At 41.8% G+C, this 24,375-nt stretch overlaps 1 protein-coding gene across 8 annotated transcripts in view; it reads left to right on the forward strand.

The window, feature by feature from the left end:
- Nucleotides 1–21,178, forward strand: part of relch (RAB11 binding and LisH domain, coiled-coil and HEAT repeat containing) — a 34,866-nt gene extending 13,688 nt beyond the window's left edge. For 3 of the 8 annotated variants that reach the window (XM_030398032.1, XM_030398035.1, XM_030398030.1), the window contains 20 exons: nt 5–28; nt 3,081–3,193; nt 3,995–4,085; nt 4,658–4,729; nt 4,826–4,966; nt 5,087–5,251; nt 5,536–5,683; nt 5,789–5,945; nt 6,063–6,186; nt 6,660–6,708; nt 7,454–7,533; nt 8,079–8,185; nt 8,669–8,768; nt 10,586–10,668; nt 13,080–13,143; nt 13,317–13,455; nt 13,615–13,731; nt 16,254–16,342; nt 16,920–16,990; nt 19,770–21,178. In XM_030398032.1, the coding sequence (XP_030253892.1) occupies nt 5–28; nt 3,081–3,193; nt 3,995–4,085; nt 4,658–4,729; nt 4,826–4,966; nt 5,087–5,251; nt 5,536–5,683; nt 5,789–5,945; nt 6,063–6,186; nt 6,660–6,708; nt 7,454–7,533; nt 8,079–8,185; nt 8,669–8,768; nt 10,586–10,668; nt 13,080–13,143; nt 13,317–13,455; nt 13,615–13,731; nt 16,254–16,342; nt 16,920–16,990; nt 19,770–19,890 (2,055 nt within the window). In that variant the 3' untranslated portion in view covers nt 19,891–21,178. Of the gene's footprint in view, nt 1–4; nt 29–3,080; nt 3,194–3,994; nt 4,086–4,657; nt 4,730–4,825; nt 4,967–5,086; nt 5,252–5,535; nt 5,684–5,788; nt 5,946–6,062; nt 6,187–6,659; nt 6,709–7,453; nt 7,534–8,078; nt 8,186–8,668; nt 8,769–10,585; nt 10,669–11,413; nt 11,497–13,079; nt 13,144–13,316; nt 13,456–13,614; nt 13,732–16,253; nt 16,343–16,919; nt 16,991–19,769 lie in introns of those variants that run through there. The other 5 variants (XM_030398033.1, XM_030398036.1, XM_030398031.1 and 2 more) reach the window with 4 other exon arrangements.
- The last annotated feature ends 3,197 nt before the right edge of the window (nt 21,179–24,375 follow it).

Consider the following 24,375-nt stretch of genomic DNA (forward strand, 5'->3'; position numbering starts at 1 on the left):
CTAGAGAATGGTTGCACATCTTTGCCAGGTGAGTCTTTCACGCACTCACCTGCATGGTTCTCACATGACCCTGTAGACCAAAAAGTACATTACTATTGCCCAGCTCCTGTTGGCTACAACTGCTGCCACATTAGGTCTGACTTGCCAGAAATACTTTTTTTGTTTTGTTGATTAGCAGTAACTCTGACAACACAAGATTGCATTGTCATGAAGGTAAATACAGAAATTGATTTGTAGCCAAACTATGTAAGCAGTGATGGCCTAAATGATGCAGTTTTAGCCCGAGATGGGTCATGTGCTGTGTATATTTACCCTTTTCTCATTGGTTCCTTGTCTGTTTTATTTGCTGCAGCTCATGAGTTACTTTACAAGTTAATCTGATAACGTTTTCTAGAAGCTTATTTAAAAGTAGATTTATGCTTTATTCTTCTTACTTAATAAGTGTTTGTTTTCTTAACTTTGATGTGTGCAGCGAGAAACTAATGTAAAACCTGCTTTCTTCCCAGAACTGTTGAGGGAAATGTTTGCTTTTGTTTTCCCGAGTTGAATGTTAATTTCTTCTTAGGAGACGAGGGAAGGAGTTTTTTTTTTTTCATTGGTTTAGGCAATAACGAGGTATCAGTCCTTGCGAGCTGTAATGCCAACACCTGCACAGGTGTCCTATCTACACATATCTGCTTGCATGCAATTTGTGTCTTTGTTTATCCTCATGTGTACTGTGCGCCTGAATTTTGCACACAGATTGTTGAACTTGATAAAACACAGAATGGAGTGTTTGAAAGAGGTAAGTCTGGTTGGAGTAGTTCTCAGTCAGGCTGCTTTGCATATCATTATGGTGATGTTATTTGAATAAAATCACCATGGTTCTTGAGAACTCGATCTCTTTGCACGATCAAGATAAACAAGCTGAGGGGAGATGAGGGCGAGGAATTAAAACACAGCAGAACACTGGGGCTCGGGGTCCTCCTTGAGCTGTGTGGACTTTGCACTCGTCCGTTAGGTTCACCGAGCATGACACCGTGAACACACACACAGCTGCGCGCACCTCCATCTTGCAACTGCCACAACCCTGGAAACACACCTTGTTGTCTGAAAGTGACACCCAGTTAAGAACAAAAAGTGTTTGACTTGAAACGGTGAAATGATGCAACGAATCTCTGCCTGCCACCTGGCTGTATTATCAGAGACTGTAAATCATTAAACATAATGTTTTTCCTCAATATGCATTGCTGTACTTAATGCTCTGAGCATTTGTTTTATAGCTCTGCATTACTTGAATTTTCCTCATCTTTCTATTAAGGCTTAATTTTTTCTGTAGTGCTTCAGAACTATATCTCTTATTCCATTTTATATACAATAAACAGTTTGTCTAGTTATGTCCAAGAGGCGGTGTCACTACAAAGAGGGTAAATACATGCTTTAATCAGTGACTTCCTTTTGCTGCTGGCCAGATTAACCGATCTTTAACGATCTACTGGCAGACAAACACGGACAGTTTTGTCAGGACTGTTTTCAAGAAAAAAGATGAAAAGTTAAGGTGTGACTCAAAAAAACTGGCATCAGGCATAAAAAAACAACTGGAAAGAGGATCGTTAGAAATAGACATCTGATGCAGCGAGTCAAACCAACAGTCCAAAACCCAGAGACTTGTCATTTACTAACACAAATGACAGGAAAAAAGCTTGAAAAATTACTTAAAGCATTAATCGATAATCAAAATAATCTTTAGTTGCTAATTTTCTTTCAATTGGTTAATTGTCACAACTTTAATTTGGACTCAGCCCCTTGCACCTAGCGGTCCTTGGCCTGCAATTTTACAGTAGCTGTGCTCTTTGAAGTAAATCATCTGGCCCCCTGGCCTCTGGGTCCTGGCGTCATGCTGTCCACTCTACCTGCCCACAATGTTTATCCAGGACTGGTCAGATGTTTAACATCCTGAAGGAGTCTTCACATCAGAAACACAGGAGTTCACACAGAAATAGAACAGAGTCAGCATGGCTTCTGGCTTTTCTGATGTGTTCTGTTTATGAATTCCTTCACGTGCTTTATCAGGCCAGTGCTGCTAAGTCTCCAAAAATGTCTCTTGTGAGGATATATGGTATTTTCAAAGGCCAGGGCAGAGGATTATTGAATTTGACGGTTAAATTGGGCAGAATTTAGTTAATTTGAAGGTTTTTGCAGCATTTTGACGCTTGAACTGTTTTCACCCAAACTGAACTCCTCATCTAACCGCTCAAAATGGCCCTCTGGTTCTTAAATGCCATATTTTTTACATCTTAAAAGATAGCCAACATGGCACTGACTTCAGAGGGTTTGTCCAGCGTCGAGCGAGTGACTCATCACAGCCTATCTTTACCAGAGTGTCTCTGTCAGGTCCATGTGTCCATCCAGCGTTGGGGTTTTGCTCGTTCTTCCAGCTCTTGGCAGGAACATTTGATATCTTCCTGGAAAAAAAAGCAGAGTTTGTTTGAAAAAAAACATATTTTTAACTCTGTATGCACTCTCTAATTTGGGTGTGTGTGGCGGGAATTTAGGGCTGACCACAATTTGGCCATGGAGGCCCTGTATCAAGGGCAGCTGAGCTCTCTCCCCTCTAGCTGGAAGGTCCATAAACTCTGTGTGAACTCTGGGATAGAGCTGCCTTGTAGTAGGGGAACTAGTGCAGTAGGTACATGTGTGTGCATCTATATGCAGCTGTCTCTGGGTGTGTGCATGCACTATTTTCCTCCAGTATGTGGTTCTAATTGTATGCCCGTAACTCCAAAGCCAAATGAGTCAGGGTATGACACCAATGAGGAACTGAAGGTAAGCATGTTTCCAGCGGTGTTGACAGACTCCTGTTGGTTTCAAAGATGACCCCCTTTTGTTTCCTCTCCATGTCACTTTCCCATTTTCTCTCCTCTTTTTTAATAAAAACCTTCTCCCCCTTTCCTACCCCCTGTTCTTCATAGACTCTCAGGCCTGCTTGACTGCTACCAGCCTCTCCCTGTGTGTTTCAACCTCGCCCTCCTTATGCAGAGTAATCTTTACTGATGCCTCTTCTCTCTTCTGTCTTTTCTTTTCTTTGTTTTCTCCTTCAGGAGTTGATCCCACTCATATTGTGCACCGCCTGCCTTCACCCAGAGCCTAAAGAGAGAGACCAGCTCCTCCACATCCTCTTTAATCTGATCAAGAGACCGGATGACGAGCAGAGGTGTGTATGGATTTTTCAGAGCAGATAGTGATTGGATTAATGAGACCAATAACAGATATTTTTAACTGATATACATTTGCAGCGTTTTGAAAATCCAGTGATGGAATGTAACTAAATACGATTTACTCAATTACTGTAGTAAAGTCGTATCCAATTCCCCGATTTTACACATTGTAGTGTGTCTACATGTACGTAGTACTACTCCTTATGTGAAAATGTTCTGTAAAGCCTTTTGTGGCTCCAGAGGAAGCTGCATGTAAGCTGATAAATTGTCTCCAGTGATGTCACTCACCAGCTCAGTTGCATTATGGTTAATGTGTGCACCAGGTTTTCAAAAGGAAGAAGAATGCATTGAGTAAAACCAGGGTATATCTTCATCCGTTGTATATGTATATATTGTTATAGGAGTGCAATGCTCAACCAGTGTACTGTTTTTCAAAATCTGGTCACTACATTACCCATAATGCCACGTACTGAGATATCATGCAGCCTTCTCTGGAGCCATAAAAAGATAACTTTAGTTACTAGTTACCTTGTAGATTCACATTATTCCCTGTTAAGCTATTACTTGAAAGGTGACTAACCAATCAGATAGTGTTGTGAGCGGGATATTTAGTGATGCATAAGAGAGAGAGAGAGAGGCAGCTGCATCAGATCCAAAGTAGTGCTGTTTCAGATTAATTCATTTTAACGGCAATCTGACTTTGAAACACATATTTGAGTGATTTTAACAAAATGCGGAATACCAGATCTGTTAATCCAATAGTGTGTTCTTCTGTGCCTCTGTGTGTGTTTCCAAAGACAAATGATCTTGACGGGTTGTGTTGCGTTTGCGAGGCACGTGGGCCCCACGCGTGTCGAGGCTGAACTACTTCCTCAGTGCTGGGAACAGGTACGGTGCACACTCTGCAGGTGGCCTTTGTTATTGAATGTACTGTCACTGAATCTCTATAGTAACACAAAAAGTGCTTCACCTACTCTTGCTTGTTTTTTTACCCCTAAGCCGCCTGTGACACTTTTTTCCTGTTCTATTTTAGTAAAAGGCTAGAGAAATAATATTAACCGTGTCTGTTTTTGTTGTTTTCACTTTGTCTCTTGTGTATGTAAAGAGAAAGAAAAAATCTGTTATGCAAGAAAAACTCAAAGCTCAAATGGAAAATATTTCCGTTCTACAATATATAAGTGTCCCTGACTTAAACGTGATATCAGTTTTGTTTTCATTGCCACCTGTGTCACCTCGTGCAACACATTTATGGCAACAACAGCTGCCAGCAGTTTGGAGGCTGAGAATCTGACAGAAAAACCAGTAGCGGTTTGCACAGGGTCAGCATGTTGACGATACATGCGTTGTTTTTGTTCCACGGTGGCTGCCCTCCAGTCTACTTCTCGCCTCCTTTCAACTTCTGTTCCGTGTGTTTCTTCCAACACTAATTTCCCTCTAAATGTTGTTCTCCTCTTCTGCAGATTAACCACAAATATCCAGAGAGACGATTGTTAGTGGCAGAGTCCTGTGGAGCCTTAGCACCATACCTGCCTGTAAGAACATATTGTTCATACAAAATTAAAAAGGGATTTATGTAGAGGAATGAAATATAAATGACTTCTCCGTCTGTACGCTGTCTGTGTCTGCAGAAGGAGATCCGGAGCTCCTTGGTGTTGTCCATGTTGCAGCAGATGCTCGCTGAGGACAAGGCTGACATGGTCAGAGAGGCTGTGGTCAAGAGTCTGGGTATTATCATGGGTTACATAGATGACTCTGATAAGTACTCACAGGTATGTTGAGTGAGCTTTCTGTATCTAAGTATTATTTTTAGTCAGTTCCCTCCTGCTGTTGTGGCTAAATCTGCATGCTCATCTTTTGTCAATCTTTGTGACTTTGTGTGCGTCTTCCAGGGTTTTGAGCTGATGCTGCTGTCACTCAGTGACCCATCAGAGCGGGTGGTCAGCGCTGTCCACCAGGTCTTCATTCCCGCCTTTGCTGCCTGGACCACAGAGCTGGGCACCCTGCAGACTGCACTAATCCCTTCTCTGTTGGCACGTATAGAGAAACTACTTATGGTAAGTGCATGTTTACATGTTTGTCTTGTCTACTGAAGGCTTTTTAAAAGTAAAAAGAAAAACAGAAAAGGCAAACAAAAAGGAGAATTCAAATACAATACAGCTACATGTACTGTAACATTCACCGATTGGAAAAATTTAGTTTGTTTAGCCAAGGACATCCAAATGGTCAGTAAGTCAGAGGATAATAACATTTGTAAATTTGTAAATGTGTGAAAATATAGCAACATGCAATGTGAATATATATATGTCAGAAAATGAAATTGTCCTCCCTGTGTCAACAGCAAGGAGAACATGGTCTGGATGAACACAAGCTACACGTGTTCCTGTCGGCCCTGCAGTCTCTCATCCCTCCTCTGTTTGCTGTGGTGCTGCAGAACGCACCCTTCACCAGCAGAGCCATACTCCACGGAGACATACCTGCAATAGAGGGTAGGACGACTATACGCAAACACAAAGCCACAAGCAGATGTGGTCATTCTTAAACCAGAACATTTCCTGAGTTTCTATCCTGTTCCCCTGCCTTTGGTTCTGCAGTGACCCGGTTCCCGAGGCCAGCTTCTCCCCTCCAGGACGTGGCGACCATCATCGGCAGCAGAGAGATGCTGAGTGCCCTGCTCCTACTCTACGACCACCAGCTAGAGCATGAAGGGACCACCGGCTGGGAGAGCCTGCTATGGGTGGTCAACCAACTGTGAGAAATGCAGCAAGCTTGCACAGTTACGCACACAACAGAACATTTTACATGATACCAGGATTGCATGAACGGACAATCCCACATGCGCTGATTATCTGTCTGCTTTGTCCCTAGCCTCCCTCAGCTCATAGAGATCGTGGGTCGTATCAATGTGACGTCGTCGACCTGCGTGCACGAGTTCTCTCGCTTCTTCTGGAGGTTCTGTCGCACCTTCGGAAAGATTTTTACCAACACTAAGGTAAAAACCACCTGACTCATCAAAATAAAACATTCTTCCGAGAGTACAAAAAACTGTTTTTTTAATTGGTGTTTTTAAATTGCACTATATCTTTCAAGCAAAATTAAATTAAATAAGCATTTTATGCGATTTGGTGTGCCCACAGTTTTTAGGTGCGACACCGCTGTTGTGAATACAATTCACACGTCTGTAACAATTTGACAGATATGATGTAAGCGCTAACAACAACAAGAATTCATCATCAGCTGTTATTTTAAGCCAATAATGTTGCTGTAATAGGAGTTCATCCTAAATCCAATAGCAGTGGTTGTTATCACCGTTCCTTTCTCTGAATGTATATTTGTATTATATTTTCATCAAAATTCCACCTTCCACCAAGGTATTGAGCTCTGTACGTAAAATAGTATTTTCCACTTAATGTCAGTAATATTTATGAATGTAGTGATTTTCTTTATCCTCATGACCTTTTTCAGGTTAAACCACAGTTCCAGGAGATCCTCCGACTGTCTGAAGAGAATGTCGGTGAGTGCAGATAAAAGCTACTCACACACACACACACACACACACACACACGTCTATGCGATGTGAGGTTTTCTCAGCTGTCTGAAGAGAATGTCCGTGGGTGAAGTTCAGACGCAGACTCTGTTGATGTAAACAAGCTATTTGGAGTCAGTAATGGGTGTTCCCCTCGCTCTCTCTCTTTTTTTTTTTTATTCCGGACATGTTTCTGTAGTTAAAAGAGGTGCTTGGTCTCAGCTGGCTGCCAAGTGATTTAGCTTTGGTATTGTGGCATTTATGAAATGTGTTTTGTATTGAGTTTGTGTTAAGGGGTCACTGTGTCCTTATAATGCAATGATCCTTTCACTAGATTTTTGTGAGACCACAATGCATGTATGCTGTAGACACAGTGTTACATACACAGTCACGTTACGGAAATGCCTGTATAATAGGCTATACCTCACCCCATCATGTCTTGTCACTTTTTTGGCCCATATTCCCCCTGTTTTATTGTGTTTTTAATTTTTCTGATTAATTGGTCAGAAAATGACATGTTCTTTACAGTTGTAGTAGTGTTTAATAGCACACAGTTAAAGTCAGAGAGGAGAGAGGCAGAAGCATCAATAAACTATAATGCAATGCAGCAACAAGAAATAAAAGTTTCGGTTTGATGCAGAAAAATATAAAAACATTTTTTTAAATCTTTAATAGCTATTGGACGTTTGCTTTTTGTTTTTCTTATGCTGTTCGGGTTTCTTTCCTCTCTTAGATGTTTCAGCAGGGAACGACATTCTCACCAAAGCCACAGTCCCAATCTACGCCACTGGAGTGCTGACTTGTTACAACCAGGTAAATTAATAACAGACCACAGCCAAGTATTGGGGGACTTGAAAATACCTGAAGAAGAGTCAGAATCATACCTCATGGCCCATTTCAGTGTGTTGCTCGAAAAAACCTACACTATGTAAATAAGTAAATTATGTCCGCTATATAAGTAAGTAAGTAAGACAGTTTGAGCTCTTGTTTTGTTGTCTATGTTGCAGTATGTAGAGTGAACCATGTCACATTTGTGGTTACTGTTCTTTGTCATGAGGGAAAATCCACTCCAAAACACATCAAACTGCCACTTGTTTTTGTTTTGATTTTAGTTTCAGAAAATGACGTGAGCACTTGCAAAACAATGGACAGCACATGCTGTATTTTGTCTCACCTTTCAACACAACATGTCATTCAAACATGCTCAGAGCAATGTTGAAACTGACAAAAGATGTCTGCTGTCCCAAAATACTACAAATCAAAAATGATTTGTAGAAATATGCACGCACTTACATGTATTGCAATGTGTAGTTTTATCTATTTCTTTACTTGCATAACATTCTATGATGTCGTTTTAGGAGGAGGATCGCAAGTTGTTGGTTGGTTTCCTGGAGGATGTTATGACAACCCTGTCTTTGTCCCATGCACCTCTTGACAGCCTGAAGGCCTCCTTTGTGGAGCTAGGGTGAGACATGCACATGCTCACACACACACACACACACACACACACACACACACATACACACACACACACACACACATACACATTACCAACAGTTGACTGTTATGCTACACTGACCAAGTGTGGGCCATTGTATCCAATTAATTTAAATGAATAGAATAGAAAATTTAGGAAAATTTGAATGTTCTTTTTTTAAAACTTCATAGCCCGCAATAGAACTGTCTGTGGTTAATGCAGGATGAAAAGGTACAAAAAAGTGATTGATTATATTTTTGCACAGTTAACAATGGTAAAACAAGGGCATGATTATACAATGAATCAAGCTATGACAAACAGTGGACCTCCAATGTGTCCTAAGTCTAACTGATTTGCAGTCTATTGCACTGTTACGGGTGTCAAAACATCATCCAACAGTTTGAAAATCAGTTGTTTGTTGACACAGTCAGCATAATATTGCCCAGTATTTATGTTATGCTCTCTCTTCAGCGCCAACCCAGTGTACCATGAGTTGTTGTTGACTGTTCTGTGGTATGGGGTCGTCCATACATCTGCACTGGTGCGGTGTACTGCTGCACGGATGTTTGAGGTACAGAATACACACACACACACACACACACACATACACATACAGGCAGTATGAGCTAATCATGGATTTTTAGAGTTAAATTACACCAAAATATGATCTTTGATAGAATTTTTCCTTTTCCATTTTAGCAAAACATAAGAAATAATCACTGAATGAATTATACTAGTAGAATACAACATGGCTGCACAATTATGGATACAGTGGTGATCCAAATTAATTTGTGATCATATAATTATGCTTTTAAGCATCTTAATGATAGACATGATAGACAATAAATCCTAAATGAAATTGTACACACTGTACAAAATATGTTCCAATCAGATAAATCAATTGTGCAGTTCTACATTATAGATACTACAGTATTTACTGTATGTTTACCTATTTGCTATACATGTGCTAGCTCTGCTTGCTATTGCTGCTGTTTAACATGCATTTCATATTTAGCTGCTCTGTTTATGAGTCTGAGTGAGGAATTCTGCACTGTATCAGTGCCCTGGTTCTAGCTGTATGGGGAGACCCTCCTAGAGATAGCATCAGACCTTTTGCTGTGCACAGATCTCAGACGGACTATGTCAATATCTGCTGCATGTCAGAGAGAGGCTAAAAGTCAGCAATCAGAAAGTATCAGGAGAAAACTTTAAAACCTGTTCCTGTTCAGTGTTATTGGAAACTATAATTGAATTAGAAATGTTTTGTCATGAAAAAATAAATAAATGAATAAATAAATGAATAAATAAATACATACATATATACATATCTCTATATCTATATATCTATCTATATATGTGTATATATATAGATAGATATAACGAGATATATATATATATATATATATATATATATATATATATATATATATATATATATATATATATATATATATATATATATATATATATATATATATATATATATATATATATATATATACTCTTTCGATGTTTCAGGGTTTTTGGAAATATAGTACTGCTATTATTTTTAATGGGAGATGACTGTTTCCCTTGTTTCTTCCTTGTGACTTTATTCCACTGATTTTCAATTTTTAAGCCAGACTCCCAAAGCAAAGGTCCTGGCATAATGAGAAAACAACCATGACAAATCACATCTCTATGTTCTTAGAGATCTGTGCACACTTAAAGGTCAGATGTTGGGATGAGGATCTAGGTATAGCAGTAGAACCGGGCCTGTGTTGATCAAACGTTGGGGAGGAGGAGTGGTAGGCGGTTTTCATGTCTTCCCCCCCCCCCCCCCCCTTGTTTTGTGAAGTTCCCCAGCACACCCTACTGTCACCATTCCATAGTGATTAGCTGTTCACCATTGTCAAAACTGTGAAGTGCCATCCACCACAGATCCCAGATCAGATCAATTTACCGTCAGCAGTTAAAACGAATGGAAGAGTAATCTGACCTGGAGACTGTGGAAAGAGCCCACAGCTTTATGCTCACCATACTGTAAAAGTTTTTGTGCAGTTTAGCTATGTTGGCTTTGCCATTTTCTTCTGCATACCTGCGTGTGCATGTGCGTGTGTTTGCGTGTGTGTGATTGTGCGTATGTGCGTATGTGCGTTTGTGTACACACTTGCTTGATACATGCAGTGCCGTTCCGTGCCTTGCAGCTATGGTTCTTGTCATTGTATATCACTTTCTTCCTATCTTTTTTGTGTTTTGTTTTTTCTTTTTCCCTCCCCCTTTCTGTTTTGCTTCTTTTGTTTGTATTTTTTTTCTTTTCTCTCTATCTATTGGCGGTGTTGCTCGCTCTTGTCCCACTGCCCTGCCCACTTCTGTGACATCACGGCTGGCTCTGTCCAATCCGATCAGCTGCTGGTGAAGGGGGTGAATGAGACGCTGGTAGCTCAGAGAGTGGTGCCGGCTCTCATCACACTGTCCTCCGACCCTGAAATGTAAGTGGAACAACAACAACAAACAATAAACCGCGCCGCGTCTCTCTCCCCCCTTCTCTCTGCCGCCAGAGAACTATCACACTGAAACAAGCCTGTGCCTGCCGGGAGCAAATTCAGCACAGAACAATTTCTCAGAACCGCATCTTCGTTGATAAATGGTTGAATTCATTTGATATCGATTCAGTTCTGCACTTCTGCACTTCTCCTTTAAATCTGCCTGGCGTAATGTTCTGTGTGGAGTTGCTCCTGTTCAGGTTTAGGCTGGCCAGTGAGGTAGTTCATCAGCATCACCACTGTTAACACTAACACCCCTGCATGTTGGCATCATCAATCTGCAATACTATCCCACTCCAGCTCTCGTCACCTCATCAGTCGACAACACTAACCCGTCCAGATTTGTTCGTGCGCATTGCTGCATGCAGCAATAGCACAATCCCTGCATGATCATCTGTAACCCGTTCCCTCCTCCTCTTCCTCCCCACCCCACTCAGTTTAAGCAGGGTCCCTCCTCCTGACCGACCCGTCAGCTTGTGGTTGGTTGTCTTCTTCACCCCGTCTTTCTCGGTTTTATCCTGTCACTCTATTTTTCTCTCTTTCTCTCCGGTATCATTCCCTTCTACCTTCTATCTTTGCCTCTTTTCTTTCACCTCTCTGCTCCCCACCCTCTATTTTTCCCTCCCCTCCTCCTGTCTCCTCCCCCCCGGCCTCTCCCTCTCTCTCATCCTGCTGTGTGGTGGGTTTGCAGTTGGTTCTCCGAGGCATGAGTGAAGCATTAGTAGATCGCCGGGCGGCTCCGGCCCTTATAACTCTGTGCAGTGGGCCTGAATTGTGAGTCAATCGACACAAGAAAACCTCTCTGTAAACATTGTCATTTTTGTGGGCTGCATACTCACAGTGCGAGTCTTCTGGGCTTGACTAGGCACGAAAAAGAAATTCTTGTGACTGTCCACTGATTTTTTGCCAAAGTGATTTTTTTATATAACATTTTAACGTTCGAAGTTGAACGAGTAAATACTTAAATTTCCCCTGGATCCATCTTGTGGCATATAATTGTCCTTTTCATCACCGTATAAATGTGGGACAATCCTCTTAGCCACGCTTTAATAATTATAATATAATATAATATAATATAATATATATATATATAATAATAATTATTCCAAGATCAGACCTCCTACACATAAAAGAGTTCAGTGTACATCCGGCCTTCATGTTTGTGATTAGAGAAGATGATGTGAAATTAGTGCCGACACTGTTGGTATGCAGCCCTTTTCATTTCATCACTCTCTGGTTTGAAATACCGTGCTAATGGGTACACACAAAGTCAACATATGTTGATTTAAAAATTTGTAACTATACTTTTTGGCAAGTAAATCAATCTTTGGCATGTCACCTTTCACATATTTTGCTGTGTCCACGATCAGCACACTGTAAAGTCAAACTTAAAGATATAATGACAAACTGTTTTTGCACTCCACCAATTCCAACATGGCTCATGTGTATCTGTTGGTCTTTCCTACTCCTACTGACACCGGAATGATTATCTAACATCACCCTAACGGCACCAAATGAATCCTGCTTGTGGCAATATATTATAATCACTCATTATTGTTAGATCATTTTATTATGAATAACATTTTTTTTTTTTTTTTAATTAAGGATTTTGCAATTAAGTGATCTTGTTTTATAGTAGTGACCTCTTTATCTCCAGGATTTCTAGCTTTTACTGTTCGTTAGCTTAAGAATAATATGAATATATTAAGTTATAAAGTAGTAAACTGGCAGACATTGATTATAGATGTTATATTGCATAACCCCCGTCAGCCATAGACTTACTAGATCACCAAAGCAGTTAGACGTATGGCATTTAAAATAAAGCCCGACTTGCAGCAGTGAGTAAAACTTTGATGGTTCGCTTTGACGGTTCATTTTGGTTAAATTTCACAGCCTCTGGTCATGTCATGATTTAGGCAGAATGCAGCTTGAATTGCCAGTCCTTGACGTTAGCAGGCACCTCATCAGTCACCACCGTGGTTACTAGCACGTCATTTCTATGCAATTAGTTCATTGGATAAACCCTACAACATGTGTTAGCCACAGCAGACCTGCTTCTTTGTGGTTTTAGCGTGAATGTTTACTTGGCGTTAGATATTCCATTCTGATAGATTCAAATGTCAGTATTTAAAACGGTTGACAGAGTTGTTTGAACAAATGGGATTAGATCAGAAACTTGATGGGGACATAACCTGAGGCCACGAGGAAAGCGATAATATTTACTAAATGTTTGCAGAAAATATTTGACACTCTCTGATTCATGCATAAAGACACACGAATGAAGAAACACCTAAAGTGAGAGTGACGCAGCGACTATAAATGGTAAAACTGTTGTCTTGCTCTCCTGCTGCTTTTAGCTCAGTGAGGATATCCACTATCCCTGCCTTTGGTACCATCATGGAGACTGTGACACAAAAAGAGGTAACTGCTAGACTGCACACATGCCTGAAATGCCGACATTGAATTTTATTATTAGATACATTTTTACATATCATCATTAAACATGTTTAAATATCATTTGTGTGTTTGTGTTTGTGTTTGTGTTTTTGTCTGTGTGTGTGTGTGTGTGTGTGTGTGTGTGTGTGTGTGTGTAGCTGCTGGAGCGCGTAAAAATGCAGCTGGCATCATTCCTGGAAGACCCTCAGTACCAAGACCAGCACTCGTTGCACATGGAGATCATCAGGACATTTGGACGGGTCGGACCGAATGCAGAGCCACGCTTTAGGGATGAGTGTATGTGGAGGACACAAATATTGAATGCTTTAAAAAAAAAGCATACCGCAAAATAATGTAGAAAAATGTCGAATAGTGAACCAGGGCTAAAGTTTTAGCTCTTCCTCTCATGTGCACTTCATGTGATTTAACTTTTCCCCCTTTTTTTGACTCCTCTAGTTGTGTTGCCACACCTTCACAAGCTGGCGTTGGGGAACAACAGCCAGGCGGTGGAAAGCAAGAGGATTGACATCGCCACCCAGCTGTTCGAGGCGTACAGTGCCCTCTCCTGCTGCTGTATCCTTCCATGTGTCATACTTAGTGGTCAGGGCAAGCTGGGCCACACAGTGGTCAGTTTGGATTTACCTTACTGAGGAAGACAATAACTACTTGCACTGAATGCGTAACAGTTAGATAACTTCGTGGAACTCAAGGGAAAAAGGAGCGTGACCACCTTTTCCCAGTGACCAGCTCACTCATATGTTTTTAACTACTTTACCGTATGTATTTCCGAAGGATTTACTCGAAAGCTTTGTCAAGGTTGGCTCAGGTTCAGGGTTAGTTGTTGTAACACTGAGTCACCGGGAAGGCTGTTAGAATAACCGGTCAAATGCTAGCTGCACTGGCTACATGTGCCCCCTGAATTCGCCTGTTTGACTGTGTGGGTACGTATCAGCTTGGCCCCGGGGGCCTGAGTGTGTGGTTCAGTGTGTGTGTTGGCACAGTTCGCCTGTCATTTGGCAGGCGGAGAAAGGGAAAATAAGCTGCCTCCATTTCTGGGCCCGAGGTAATTACAGGGTTGGTTAGGCAAAGGAAAGGATGAGAGAGGGAGAACGAGCGTGAGAGAAGGAGCGGACTGAACATCGGCTTCAATCGTCGCTAACAGTTTCCAGGAGAGGCCTCACGTTTACATTACCTCTCCTCTGTGTTTCATCCTTCTCTTCTGTGATTCTTACGTTTCATACTATTTTTCCTTTTTCACATTGTTTTTCTCTCTCTTTTCTCTGTTTCTCCTCTGTCAACCCCACCGCACCCGGGTCCAACACACACACACACACACACACACACACACACACGTAGAGGACAGCTGGTCTGAGGTTCATTCCTGTGGATCTTTGTCAGGCTGTGATTTCACAGTGCAGTAGCGTCCAGGAGGTATAGCCCTAACCTCAGCGGCTTTACCTCCCACTTCACTTCTTTCTCTTGTAATCAGTTTGACGAGCTTTGAAATTGCACATTCCCATCTCCACAAATATAGATACGTTGACTGTGTCGCATATAGCCCCGCTGGCAAGTGACAGGTGGACAAAGTGCTCTTGTGCTGAGAATTTCGGTTTGTGTCAACCTACTTCGGTTCCTTATAGCGATACTGTTATTTGTAGAATGTTGGCACAGTGAAAAGAAAAATATTCCAAAAAGCTTTGACATTTTGAATCATCTTGACGTAAACTCCACCCATCTGATAATTCCTGGAAGCGCTATTCAAATAGTATCTGTAGCTTCTGGGCCTCGAAAACAGCATTTTTTTTTTTAACATGTACTGAAAAACAAGATGATCCAGATGGACGGGGCAGCTCCAGTCCAACATTAATACATTAGAGGGTTTTTCACAATTTACAAAGTAGGATTTGCCTCCATTTTCTTACAAAGAAGAATGAATAATGATAATCTGTATTTTTTCTGACCGGGCCATCAGCAGAATAGCTTTGTTAAGATGCATTCAGCTGTTCAGATAAACAGGGTTTTATTTTGGGTTATTTTCACCCACATTTGGCTGTATGAGACCTACGTAGAAACCTGGATAGTGCAAAGGTGGAATGGTGATTACCTCTGTATGAATGATGAAACCTTAATGTATGCGGAACATTGGATCATCTAGATTTTTTTTTTTTTTTTTTTTGTGGCTCCATGCCAATGTCTTCCTAGCCATGTCTCATTATTGGGAAACAGGTTTTCTCAGAAACATCTGTGCGGAATATCTCCCAATTTGGTTCATATGTCCAATTGGTCTCGAGGATGAACTGATTCGAAATTTTGGGGTCAAAGATCAAGATCACTGTGACCCCACGAGACCCGCTTTTGAGCATAACCCAGAAGTTCATACGCTAATTGTGACAACATTTCACACACATGAGTCACAGGACAAAATGATTAAGGGATGACATCTTATCTCCACATAGCATCACATTTCAGAGATTGTAGCTTCTTCATGTTCTGGTAGAAATAAATAATTCATTGGCTGGCTTTATTTTTGATTAACTCTGTGAACGTACACACTAATAGACATACAGCGGTAGTCCAACACAAGCTTATTGATCAGCAAAGCACTACACTTATTCTTACACATAACCTTATTCTGCTCCCTCACAGTCTCCACATATGTTGTGCAGGGTTCGTACGGGTGCTTGAAATCCTTGAAAGTGCTTGAATTTCAATGTTGTGTTTTCAAGGTCTGAAAAGTGCTTGGATTTTAGTTTAAGTGCTTGAAAGTGCTTGACATTATAACTCTGTGTCTTTTACAAAATTGGGATCAGACTGGATAATTCATTTCTGAAGTTTTTGCTATATATAATAAAAATCACAAGTATATATATTCCTTTAGATACATATTTTACCCCAGCAGTAAGGTGCTGGAAAATCTTAAAAATGACCCTTAAAAGTGCTTGAAAAGTGCTTGAATTTGACCTTGAAAAATGTGTACGAACCCTGGTTGTGTTGAGTAAGGACAGATATGAACGTAAACTTTACGTTGCACGGAGCCATACAACTGGAAGGCAGTCATTCTAGTTTCTCATTCCAGTCCTTAACTTCCTGCGCAGTCATTTCTGAGGAGGTGATGGTCAACCACTTCCTGCCCGGCCTCAGGTGCCTCCGCGCCGACATGGAACAACTCTCCCCTGAGCACGAGGTCAGGAGACACACAGACATGCACTCACACTCAGGAAGTGGAGGGGGGGGGGGTGATGGGGAGATTTCATTCATACATTCAGACACCGGCCGCATATAGTATCTTGTCTGCATGCTGGTGTACCGATGGAGCGGTCTGACTCTTGACCTCTTTCTCAGACACACTCATACACGCACCTCCACCGTGTTTATTTGTGTCTCCGAATCTCACGCGATGCATTTTTCTTGTGAGCGTTTTCCGAAGGTGACTAACAATCAGCTGACATCCGCTCTGTCTGTAAGGCCTACATACCAGAAGACGGGAATTATTTTTCCAAACTGGAACTTTCATGTATTTAAAACACACAAATACCACAAGATCGTTTTTTTTATCACATAGGGACTGAGTTAGTTCCACAACACCTGTTCTGTAACGCTCTAGTTGTCATAACCAAGCTGTTTATTAGGATGTGCAGATGGCATTGCACTCTTTGAAGTAATCGTAAGTAATTGTAAGATTCAGCTACCTTTTTATGAGAGATTTTTTTTTTGTAGATGCAACTTTTCAGATGAATCCTTCTCTGTCACTTTCTCCCCAGGTGATTCTGAGTTCTATGATCAAGGAGTGTGAAATCAAGGTGGAAAACAGAGGAATGGCAGATGCACAAGGGTGAGAGCAAACGCACAGTAACACAGTCCCATTCACGGCATCACTTCCTCTGAAAAGAATTGCAAAATATCCTTTTCTCATCGCATGCGAGGCTGCAACAGCGACAAAAGCCGTATTTAAGGAAAATTTGCAGGGAGAAGAATTAGGCCTACTGTGAGGAGAGGGGCCGCTTAACGGCACTGGGACTGGGCCCGTTTTGTGGCTTTATTCCCCCGTGGGTAGAGGAGAACATGTAAGAGTGTTGGAACCACACTCATTATGTGGGTATCTTCACAGAGAGGGAGAGCAGAAAATGAGAGGAGTTGTTTTGTTACCGCTCAGAGAGCCGGGACAGCAGCCATACTGTGGGAGTCTTCTAAGAAATGTTTCTCCCATCTTGTTAACATGTGTTTGGGGCTCATTAAAAAGAGAAGCGTGTTTATATGGATGTAAGAAGTGTGTATATGTCTGCTTCGTTCTATGGGTATATGATCAGCTTTGGGTGTGTTTCCCCCCCCCCCCCCCCCCCCCCACAACCATCAGCTAAACTCTGAGGTTAAAATCTCTGTGCAAAAGGAAAGGCCGCTTTCATTTAGGTCAGTCGTGTCTTTCTTCGACTTCTCTTACTGTTATTGATAACTTGGATGGTTATTTTCACAGGACATATCTGTTAAGGGGTTTTGGCCCTGTTGGATGTACATTTTTTTCTCTCCCCCCTTCTCTTCTTTGATTGATTATTTACTTCCTGGTATGAAATAATCTGGAAACCCTGATGTTCTGTGGCTGTCACAGCTCAGCGAGCGGTCTGTCAGAGCGACTTTCTGAAGTGGCATCACGTAACTTAAGTGTAATTATTTGCTGCTCTTCATCACTGAGTCTGATGTTAAAGTTTCCATACTCCAGTGTATTACATTACACATGTGCATGTCCATCTCTCCTCGTCTTAAAAATGTTTTCATAATGCCAGAATTTTTAACTTTTGATATTATTTAGCTTTGTCACTGGCCACATGTGAGTGGATCGTAACCTGATATGAAAATGGAAACCTTCCCCATCTCTGTCGGTTGCCTATAAAAGCCTGTAGATTATTTGTTTATGTTGTTTAATGCTGCTGGACTATGGATTTCTTTGTCAGGACTCTAAGATCTCTAGGCTAACATTAACTTGGGACTGGCTTCCAGCACAACACAGAAGCTCCACAGAGCCCCTTTAAACAAATAGCTTGTTGATGTTATGTGTTAAGTGTGGATACACATAACGTAATGTTGTTTAACCACAGCTGTTGAGCTTTGTAAGGTTGGGTAATCTGAATTAACTGGTGCGCAAGCTAGCCAGCTAAAACATTGGCTGTGCCAAGCTTAAGCTATCTTAACATTAACTGAAGCTGGCACGGGGGAAACTTTCTAAGCTAATCAAGATTAGATATCATAAGTCACTTGGGTTTTGATTAAAGGGTGACTTCGCCAATTTTAGATATTAACTATTATAGTGTGTTCACAGGTCTTGGGGATTACTACTACATATGTGAAAAAAGTAGTATAGAGTTTTTTGTGGCTCCAGAAGAAAACTGTGTGTAATCTGAAAAATGTCACTCAGTGGCCAATTTGCATTGTGGGAAATGTCGGCGCCAGGTTTTGAAAAGCGGTCGACTGGTCTGACATTGCACAACCATTGTGTTAGATAAATGATGATCAGAATGCATACAGCAGAACCAGAGATATCATGTGGCAGTTTATCAGATTACGTGCATCTTCCTCTTGCCTCACAAAAGACTTTGCACTATTTTATTCCCACATGTAGTTGTATTCCCCAAAACTTGTAAACACACTTTAATGTGTAAAAATTGTTACCCTTTTAATGACAATAACTGTGCACTTATATGAACAGATCTGTAGGTGCCTCAGTTGTTACCGTTATTAAGCAGCTTTTGCAAATCCTTTGCCTTTCTTTCTGCATCCGCCTCACTCCGCCCATTTTCTTTGTCAGCTAATGTTAGTTCTGAATAAGTCTAGCTTGGTTGTTGAGTAACAGTGACACATCACTTGCTGGCTGTTATGACGTTCATTAGTGCTGCCTCCTTGTACCTCTACCTCCAGTCACAAGGTGGGCTAGCTGCTGGAGAGAATGCCATAAGAAATCAGTGCATCTTTGGTTTGAACATCTGATTGTCGATCTTTTGTTATTTTTAGCTTCAGTACAGTTCTACTTCAGTACTACTGGATACTGTCGCATGTATGATTAACCAAGATCACATTGTATCAATGCTTTAGACAACCTTAATCTGAAATGCCAAAGTGAGATTGTATGTACAAGTGAAGCGATTAAAAAGAAGCTGTGATCTAAAGGAGTTTGCAGGAAAGTTGAGGTCCTCATGCCACAAGGCATCCGTCAACAGAGTGAGCCCCCTGATGTCCATTGACATTAGTTTTGGTGTTGAGATACGATGTTTGTTCTTCTGTTGAGCAATGCAGCAGCTTGACAGAATGTTGTAACTGCTCCTCTGTGTAAGTCTGAATTCCAGCTAACTCAAAAGAGGAACTTATGGAGCCGTTAGACTGTAAAAATCAGGGGGTGGGGTTGGCAAACACATTTCCCCTCTAGTAAAACCTGACATAAGCTGGACAATAGATAGTGGATGATTGTGGAGGGTTTTTCTTTTTCTTGTTCTTACGTGCTTCTGTTTGTATTTTGTCATGTCAGTCCATGAATGTTAATAAATCAGTGCTAAACCTTGTTGCTTCATGATGTTCAAATCCAACCTTTACATCCTGTTTTTCTTTTTTTTATATTTTCTCTGTAGCTCCATGTCCATCGCCTCCAGTTTGGTGGGTGAGGATGCCAAGACCAAGTTCCTGAGCAAGATGGGGCAGCTAACCACCTCGGGCGCGATGCTGGCCAACGTCTTCCAGAGAAAGAAGTGAATCACAGAACCTGACTGATCGACCACAGCGACTAACTGATGGGTCCCCCTGCTGTCTTTGGGAGCATTTCATTATACTGGGAAAAAAAGCATTGATTCAGCTTAAAGTAGAAGAAGACCAAGTGTATTGTTGATTCAGTTTCAAAGAAATGGAGGTTTGTTGAAGGTTGTGTTGATTTCAGATCTCCGGGGCAGCAGGACTCCATGCACTTTAAAGGTGAACAGCAATGGTTTCTTTGCAGTGGAAGCCGAGGTTCCCCCCCCCCCTCTCCTTATCTCCTTAATCATGACGAGAGTCTTGTGGACGACTAGGGATTTGCTTTTATGAATCAGTGTTGTCAACATTGTCATTTCAGAAAGAGGGCATAGAGCGGTGAAGGCGAAACTGGACAGTGTTGAGATTCACCCGCAGCGATAACAAGGGACCTGCTTTCTGGAAGTTTCTGGACTTGAAAGCATCACAGAATTTAATTCCATTTCAGTGCAGTACTTCTCGTATCGGAAGAGCTTCACACGTCTCTACGAAACAAACAAAAAAAACTCTTGAGCACGGCCTGCTGGATTTTATTTACAATTTTAAGCGCCATTTTTTGGAGGGAAGAGTTGTGCGACAAGCGGATGCGTCGCGTTGCGTTTGTTCTCGAGTAATCTGTCCTGAACAACAACAAAATGGCTCTGATAAGAATGCCTTGTACGGTGTGTCTGTGCGGCGCGGAAGTATCGCCTACTTGAAGCTATGAAAAAGAATTGTCTTGCCTTTATTTCTTCAAAGTCTGTCTCTGGTTTTTTCGTTTTGATAACTTCTATTTTATAACTTATTTATGTCTTAATGAAGAAAACACAAACCTTATTCGAACTTCCAAAGAAATTTGCACTTCACTTTATTGTTTTGTTCTTTATTAAATATATATCTATATATATATATTTGTTTTAATTCAGTCTTATACATAATGAAAATGATCACTACTGTTAATGGATTTTTTGTTTTGTTTTTGTTTATCCGTTTTGGCGATGTGTAGTTGAAGAGAACACTGGTCATAATTATTCCCTCTCTGTCCGTTGCATCTTGTCTCCGTGTTGCAGTGTCTCTTATAATTGTTGTTTTTTTTTTTTTCTGTTTTTTTTCTAAAGTGGGTATTTGGTTCTATTTTTATGTTGTTCTTTTTCAATATGCTCTAAGAGAAACAGTAAATAACTGTATCATACACTGAACTGATGAGGACGGTACCCATTGTGTATATTTGAAATTGGTGTCATGGTGTAATAAAAGATGGAGTTGTGTACTTAAATGTGCTGGTGGAGGCCTCGCTGAATGTCTTGTGCGCTTTCAGGAGTTATGGCTCCAAGTGCCGACAGGTGTTGGAGGCTGTAAAACGGAGTCATTTCACAGACAAACACACTCTGCGCGTCCGACCCTTTGATGTGCTCTATTGTCTGCCAGGTACAGCAAACCAAAGTCCATCCTAAGGGACATTCCCAACAACTGACCCCAAATAAATACATGCAAGTAAAAGCTCAGATCTGCCGTCAAGATTGCGCTATCTCTTAATCCATGCTATTCAGGGCAAGACTTTGACAGCACTATATATCTTGGTGGCAAGAATATGTGTTTGCAGTTTAAACCTTGACAATAACGCACCAGTTTTCTGCACATTTCTGACTGACCTTTGGTGTAATCCTGTTCGTGTAGATGTGTCGAAGGTAGAAGTGGGTCGGGCTGACCCGTAGCACTGCACTCATTCAGTGGTTGAACGTTGCACGAGTGAACACCCCCTGATAAAGAACAGCATTTGCATATTCGAGCTAATATTCAACCACCTTACTGATAAATCGACAGGTGGACAAATAATTGATACAAGACAAGAGGTGGAGCTAGTGTGTGTATGTGTGTGTAGATATGTGTGTGACAACAGAGGCCTGCTATGTGATTTGCATCCATACTGGGTAGTTTTTTGTTCTTTGTGCATCCTACTTGTTGGCTTTTCAGTGTAGGTTCCCTGTCACCATGGTAATATGAGTACCTGGGCGTGTGTGTGTTTCTGTTCCTGTTCCTTTCAGAAATGGCGTCAGCGGGCAGCCCTTGCTGACATTTGTGACTCACGGATCGCATCTGTTTCCAAAGCAAGCAGGAGCAGCACGCATTCAACCCTGAAACCACCGGAACATGGTGGCTGAGCCTTAATGTTGTTATTCCACTCTGCTCTCAGCGTATGTGACTGCCATGTGCCTGTTTTTCAGCCCTGCATACTTTTCGGGGGAGACCGTGCCGAACCCTTGAAGCTTCCTCCAAAACCGTGGTACCAAAAATGGGCTGTGGCTGCTTTCTCTCTAAATGGAAATGGGCAGCTCATGGCGTGTTCATGCATTTTTGTGCATGTGAGCTATCTGGAATGGGCCTCCTCTGTGAAACTCTTGACTTGTTTTAAGTGATGCTAAGCAACACGACCCACATGCTCACAGAGCTACACAGTCTGCGCTCTGACCCGGGTCACTCTCAAGTGTGATGCTTGTAAAGCAGCGTGGCTTCCGCCTCCAGCGCATCTACGTTTTTACACATCAAAACGAGCTACATTTGAACTTCTGTGTTTGAAGCGAGGCCCAACAGGGGCTTCTCTCTCTCTGCGTTTCCTGTTCAGATTTGTTGTTAGGGGCTGGCCTCGTTGTGAATATTTGGGGTTGAGATCAGAGTCAAGCTGAGGTTTCTGATTGCTAAGAGTCCAATCCGGCTCTTTATTGCTACTGTGCAAGCTGCAGAGGCCTCGCCACAAAACAGCCTCTCTCAGCATGTTTTTTTACTAGAAGAGGGGGAGAGGGAGGACAGAGCCCATTACCTCCACCGGCTTGGCTTAGAACCTTCATTATGTTTCCCTTTTTTTCCCACCATAATACCGTACGAGTTCATAAAGTTCTCTATCTGTCTACTCACCTCGATTGAGCACCAGCCGTGAGAATTTCTGGATATGCATCGTCCACGCACACTCCACCAATCCACACTGATTTGTTAAAAAAATAAAAGTTCTCCTCAACACATGATTTAAGACGCCTATTAAATACTTTACTTTGACTAATGATGTATTTGAATATGCAAACATTTGTAATTTCACACGTTAAACTGCTGGACAGAGGTCGCTCCTGCCCCACCGTCCGTCCCGCCTGGAGGAGCACTGCAGGCTTCAGGTTTCCACATCACACCTGCTGAGTATTGTGCCGAGATTGACTTCCAGAGAAGCTGCAAGGGACTTAAAAAACGTAGGAAGTGTCATCACATCGCCGAATCTTGCTTTGGTGCCAGCTGTATTGAAGTCCATGGGAGGTGCACGGAGAAATGCGATAAAACCAGATGGATTGACTTTGTGTGACTGCTGGTGGAGAAATGCCTCCACAAAATGATAGAACGCACTTCAGAGAGTAGGTTAACATTTTTATTATTTTTTTTTACCAACACAATTTTTTATTTATCAACATGTTGATCGTTCCTCAACTTTGTGCAGGAAGGGGCTGTTCGCAGTGTACAGCTGGCACCAAAGCCAGATAGGGTGATGTTAACACCCCTCCTTCTTCTTTAGGTTCTTCAAGTAGTTGTGATGTCACACATCATGCTCTTGGGCCCTTTAATGAGCACACAGAAACTTTCCCCTTTCAGCAGATCAATCAGCAGATCTCCTGTCAGACCCCCAACATATATAATTCTATACGGTGACGCTCAAACATTCAATGGTAGGAACAAGAAGAAGACACGTGTAACATGCAACATTGAGTGCTGCACATAAACACAATTTTCTCTCATTTTTCTTTGCTCCCATCGAGGAATAATTTCCTTGCATCTCTTTTTTTTTTTTTTTTTTTCTACATTGTTCACCTCTCCACTTTCGTGCCAGTCGGCCCTGTTTTATCCATCCACGGCCCCCACATGCAACTTAATATTTGCATAACTGTCACCTTGAGGAGAACATATTCTCCACTCGCAGGCCTTCCCTCTGATGTCTTGCCAAAGGTAGGCTGGGTCCATGCAAATTCAGAGGGAAACACACCTAGTGCTTTTTCTCGTTCTATCTGCCCTGGCAGTAGAGAAGGGCTGTTTCCTGGAGGGGAATCTCTTTAACTGTTTCATGCATTTTGTAGACTGCAGGAATGGCCCCGGCCGTTCCAGGGCCCACGCTCCAGGAACTAGGCTTGGGCCGCCCACTCACCTCCATGATGAAATGCAGGAAGGGAGACCTATGAAAGTGACCACATGCTTTGCCTACAGTGCCTGGGGTCAGACATCTGAATGTGGCTCTGTCACGAGGTCGTGACTCATCTTGTTTGGATAATCGCATGAAAATTCTGCTCGATAAACTGACTGGTTATCACAGAAACATGTTGTGACAGCACACCTCTAATTCTCATTTATAAATCTTCATACTGCCTCACTGACAGTCACACTCACTCATTCGGGGGGGTCAGAGCAGAGGGGGCAGGAGAGAGAGGTGGGATGAACTTTTTC

This window comes from Sparus aurata, chromosome 19 (genome assembly GCF_900880675.1).
Source record: "Sparus aurata chromosome 19, fSpaAur1.1, whole genome shotgun sequence".
NCBI lineage: Eukaryota > Metazoa > Chordata > Actinopteri > Spariformes > Sparidae > Sparus > Sparus aurata.